The 5,250-nt window shown below is 42.6% G+C and overlaps 1 protein-coding gene across 1 annotated transcript; it reads left to right on the plus strand.

Annotated features, from left to right (window-relative positions):
• The first annotated feature begins 279 nt into the window (after nt 1–279).
• Nucleotides 280–4,258, plus strand: HMGB2 (high mobility group box 2). Its single transcript, XM_055299829.1, has 5 exons — nt 280–427; nt 952–1,120; nt 1,368–1,513; nt 1,590–1,764; nt 2,323–4,258. Exons 2-5 carry the CDS (start codon nt 971–973, stop codon nt 2,482–2,484), a joined length of 633 nt encoding a protein of 210 aa, XP_055155804.1. The 5' UTR covers nt 280–427; nt 952–970; the 3' UTR covers nt 2,485–4,258.
• The last annotated feature ends 992 nt before the right edge of the window (nt 4,259–5,250 follow it).

Genomic DNA, 5,250 nt, shown 5'->3' on the forward strand with positions numbered 1-5,250 from the left:
CTGCCCCAGCCAGTCACCGTCAGGCCCGCCATTTTTCAAACCCTTTTCCCGCCGCCAATCAGGATCGAGCAGTACATTCCTCTCCTGACCGGTTCTAACGGGTCTGGGAGTTAACGACCTGGGCGACCCACCGAACCTGCTAGGCTGGGGCTGGAGGGGCGGGCCTGGTGAGACACCGACCAATCGGAGGCCTCCCTGGCGACAGGGTGGGGCCTACGGGAGTTTGAATAATCACCAGAACCAATCAGAGGGGCGGGGGTGTGGCCTGTGGCCCGGCTCGTCAAGTTGCCGTGGCGCGGAGAACTCTGCAAAACAAGAGGCAGGGGATTGCGTTAGCGATAAACCAGTTCACGCCGGAGCCCTGGGAAGGAAGCGTCTCTGCTGGCTCCGGCCTCTCCGCGGGACTCTGAGGAAAAGCCGCCACCAGGCAAGAGCCCCGTTTAGCCCCTTCGTGCTCGTGGGCCTGCCGCTTTCCCTTTCCCCATAGCCTTTTAGCCGGGCCGGGCACTGCGGCTCTCGGGGTTCGAGCCGGGGAGGGCCGGGGGCTGTGGAGGGCGGAAAGCGGCGTCCGGGCCCGGCTTCAGTCGTTTTTTTGAATGTCGGTCGCGAGGCGACAACTCTTTGAGTCGGGCTGGCGAGGTGGAAGCCGGGAAGACATTTCTGTCAGGAAACGGGCTTCGACGGCGCCCCCGGCGTTCCCTGCCTCAGCCCGGGCCTGGGCGGGCGGCGGCGCTCCGGGGCCTCCGGAGAGACGTGGTGGCCGCGCGTGAGGCGGGCGGGCGGGCGGGCGGGCGGGCGCCGGGAGGAGGGCGTGTGCGCGCAGGCGGCCGCCGGGCGGGCTGGTGGGGGAGCCGCGGCGCCGGTCGCCTTCCTCGCGAGAGGGGGCGGGCGCGTATTTGGGCGGGAAGCGGGGCCCCGCGGGCGTCCGCCCACCGCTCCTCTCCCCACCAGGCCGACGCCGCCCGGCACCATGGGTAAAGGAGACCCCAACAAGCCGCGGGGCAAGATGTCCTCGTACGCCTTCTTCGTGCAGACCTGCCGGGAAGAGCACAAGAAGAAGCACCCGGACTCTTCCGTCAATTTCGCTGAATTCTCCAAGAAATGTTCGGAGAGATGGAAGGTGAGAGCGGAATTCGGGCAGCGCTGAGGGCTTTTCGGATGTGTTTTTCTGGGGCCAGGACCTTAAACATTAAACACGGAGGTGATTCGCCCAGATATTTTGAGTTTGGGGCAGACTACCTGAGGTTTTCGTTTACTTCCAAGACTGCAAAAAGTAAAATGCGGCCCGAAAGGAAGACCTTGATCCCGTTTGGGTGCCTGTGGCTCACATTGCTTATGTACTTTTATACCGCCTCTCATGTCCACAGACCATGTCTGCAAAGGAAAAGTCGAAATTTGAAGATATGGCAAAAAGTGACAAAGCTCGCTATGACAGGGAGATGAAAAATTATGTTCCTCCCAAAGGTGACAAGAAAGGAAAGAAGAAAGATCCCAATGCTCCTAAAAGGCCTCCGTAAGTTCGTCTTCAGATGGGTCAGATTGCCCCTTAATTTTCCATTCAGTTTGTTAACACTGTCGCTTCTTTTCAGGTCTGCTTTCTTCCTGTTTTGCTCTGAACATCGCCCAAAGATCAAAAGTGAACACCCTGGTTTATCCATCGGGGATACTGCAAAAAAGCTGGGTGAAATGTGGTCTGAACAGTCAGCCAAAGATAAACAACCATATGAACAGAAAGCAGCTAAGCTAAAGGAGAAATATGAAAAGGTACGTTGTCCTCCCTTTTTAAAGCCAAGGTTAAAATGAGACATATTTTCTGAAAAAGGTTGTTAGAAATAGGCATCAGCTATGGAGTTAAGTTTAATCTTGTCCTTATGGTTGTCAGCTGTATTTGGAGAGTCTAGTGAAAATTGTACGTTATAAGCTAATTGAAACTTACCTTTGTTTTGACTGAAAGCAGTGTTTGTAGCATTGGTAAATTCCTACATAGACTCTTAAGAGTTCTGGGTCTGTTAGTTTTCAGAAAGGGAAGGCCAAATATTTTGTTTTATGTAAATATATTTAAGAAGTGGAGGGGAGTAGATAATGTGAGATAATTGGACATTGATAGTGAAAGTTCTGACATCTACTACAGCCCCATTTTATACCATTGACTTTTTAAAGCTGGAGGGAATAAATGCTCTCAAAACTGAGTTAGATTCTGCATACCTTTTTAGACAGTCATCAGGGTTATTGGTCAATGATCTTAGATTGTTTACAACTTAGTGGTTTTCACAGTTGAGTAATGACACCGGATGCTGATTTTATTTTTCGACAATATTTCAGGATATTGCTGCATATCGCGCCAAGGGCAAAAGTGAAGCGGGAAAGAAGGGCCCTGGCAGGCCAACGGGTTCAAAGAAGAAGAATGAACCAGAGGATGAAGAGGAAGAGGAAGAGGAGGAAGAAGATGAAGATGATGAGGAAGAGGAGGAAGATGAGGAATAAATGGCTATCTTGTAATGATATGTGTGGAGTGTGCGTGTGTGCTCAGGCAATTGTTTTGCTAAGAATGTGAATTCAAGTGCAGCTCAATATTAGCTTCAGTATAAAAACTGTACAGATTTTTGTATAGCTGATAAGATTCTTTGTAGAGAAAATACTTTTTTAAAAATGCAGGTTGTAGCTTTTTGAGGGGCTACTACATACAGTTAGATTTTAAAGCTTCTGATGTTGAATGTTTCTAAATATTTAATGGTTTTCTTAATTTCTTGACTTGTGTATTGTAGCACAGCAGACTTGTAGGAATTAGTATCAATAGTAAATTTTGGGTTTTTTAGAATGTTGCATTTTGTTTTTTAAAAAAATTTTTGTAATAAAATTATGTATATTATTTCTTTTGTCTTTGTCTTGATATGCTAGGTTAGTTTTCACTCTAAAAATTCTTAAGAGTCTGGAGCCATGTCAAGATTTTCTTGTTAATTTATGCCTAATAGTTCTTAGAGTTGATTGAGTAAAATGTTTGGTTGAAAGTAAAACATGCCCTTATTCTAATTTACAAAGTGTTCTTTAAAAAATAGACCTGGAATATAATGAACCTCTACAATTGGTGCAGTTTTACAAAGTGAGTAACTTTTTTTTTTCTTGACGTTGCTGTTGATTTATTACTAACTTATCTGTTGGGTTTTTTGTTTTTTTTAAACTGACACTATTTTTTGGGAAACTGTCTTTAATAAAAGGCAGAGGAGCTAAAACAAGTACATAACCTAAAAAAAACTTAAAAACATCATTAGAACAGGTTAAATTTTCTGTTGATTGTGAATTAGTTCAAGGTGAATACTAGAATGCATTTTGAGTTAAATCTTTAAAAATGTAGTGTGCTATTAAACTTCAGAATTTTGGATAACCTTAAAGCATTTGAGGTAGTTCTTATGGTCTGCCATGACTAAATTTCACTAGGATTTATATTTACTGGGTAAATCATTATTTGAGAAATACTCCATTGAAGGTGCAATTGCTCCTCTTTGAATTAAGATTACTATTTTGAAGTTATCAGAGGCTTCTAGTGAAAACCGACCTCTGTTGGCCAAGTGATGACAGAACAAACCTATTTGTTGATTGTTTTATACTTAAACTTGATCTGATAATCCTGATTACCTGTCAAATTTTAAAATAGTCAAAAGTCTTAAACAACCATGGCAGTTTGTTGCTGTCTTATGCCATATTGGGGTAAGTATGGTTAACTGGGAGTGGGTCAGGTATTAGCATAATTACCAGAATAAAGAATCAAAATCTGCAGACCTCTGTTTGCCCTCCTTATCCTATCCCAGTAGTTGCACATTTAAATATGGAGTGTTGCTGATCAAAATGAAAATTTTATTTTAAAAAATAATTTCTAGTGTTAAGTGACTTAATAGCACGAAAAAATTAGGGTAATATGTTTTAGAGACAACCTTGGTCTGAATAACAGTTTCCCAGCTCTGTATAAGTACTAGCTTTATGAACTTTGATCTTACAGCTTCCCATTTGTAATACAGGGTCAGTACGTGCTTCACAGCTTTTCAATGTTAAAGGAAAATTACAGCTATGCAAAATTGGTGCATAAAGGGATGTTAACCAAGAGTTAGTAAAATTGAAATAGGGCAAAAGTGTTGTTTCCTTAAGGATTTCTAAATCTTGTAAGTTAGACCCCATGAGGCAGACCTGTCAGATTTCTTGTCATCTTTTGGGGAGTTTTTGTGATTGCTTTAATTGTTCTTTATATAAAGCATAACACACCTAAGCTGTGAGAATGACTCATTTCTTTTAATTAAGAACTGCTCTAGAATAAGTTGAGGATTTAGGGTGAATCATCCCATTTAATATTTTCTAAGTGTGGATCAAAATTCAAATCCTTCTGAAAAATTGTATCAGTAAAATTTTAAGACTAGGTATCTTTTCAAGGATTGGGTTCTGTTGGAAAGCACTGAAATGGGAATAAGAATTAGTTTCCAGGGATCCCTGGGTGGCGCAGTGGTTTGGCGCCTGCCTTTGGCCCAGGGCGTGATCCTGGAGACCCGGGATCGAATCCCACGTCGGGCTCCTGGTGCATGGAGCCTGCTTCTCTCTGCCTGTGTCTCTGCTTCTCTCTCTCTCTCTATCATAAATAAATAAAAACTAAAAAAAGAGTTTCCACCCCAGACCAGCTAGTACATGGAGGTGTTATAAGAACTCTTATTTTAAGAAATAACACATCTTAGTAATATAAAATGTAAAAGAGCTATGTAGTAGATGGTCTATATACTTGATTCCCAACTGCCTGGTTCTCCTAGGAGGCAACCACAATAATTTAGCCTTCAAGAGAGACTTAAGCTTAAAGAATTAAATATATATATATATATACACACACGATCATACATTTTATATGTATTGATTGCTCTTCCCCTTATTCCTATTTTAGAGAATGTTCGATCAGTACTGTACAAAAAAACTGACACATTTCAATAGCTGCATAGTATCCCATTGGATGGTAATTAGCTCCCTAAAAGTCATTTTTTTTTATGAATAATATTGCCATGAATATCCTTGTTTGTGATTTCCAAAAAGTCTTTAAAATTTTTTTGTACATTTTAAGATTTGATGATTGTAACTGCTAGAACCTGTACAGTTGACCCTTGGAACAACATGGGAGTTAATGGACACCAAATCCTGCCCTTACACAGTCGAAAGTCTGTATATAATTTCTACTCCCCCAAAACTTTATTAATAGCCTGTTGACTAGAACCTGTATCGTAA

Source organism: Nyctereutes procyonoides, unplaced genomic scaffold (assembly GCF_905146905.1).
Source record: "Nyctereutes procyonoides isolate TBG_1078 unplaced genomic scaffold, NYPRO_anot_genome, whole genome shotgun sequence".
Lineage (NCBI taxonomy): Eukaryota > Metazoa > Chordata > Mammalia > Carnivora > Canidae > Nyctereutes > Nyctereutes procyonoides.

Coding starts and splice junctions, on each gene's coding strand:
- HMGB2 (XM_055299829.1), top strand. CDS start 971: ATGGGTAAAGGAGACCCCAACAAGCCGCGGGGCAAGATGTCCTCGTAC. Junction 1,121..1,367: donor AATGTTCGGAGAGATGGAAG/GTGAGAGCGGAA, acceptor TCATGTCCACAG/ACCATGTCTGCAAAGGAAAA. Junction 1,765..2,322: donor TAAAGGAGAAATATGAAAAG/GTACGTTGTCCT, acceptor ACAATATTTCAG/GATATTGCTGCATATCGCGC.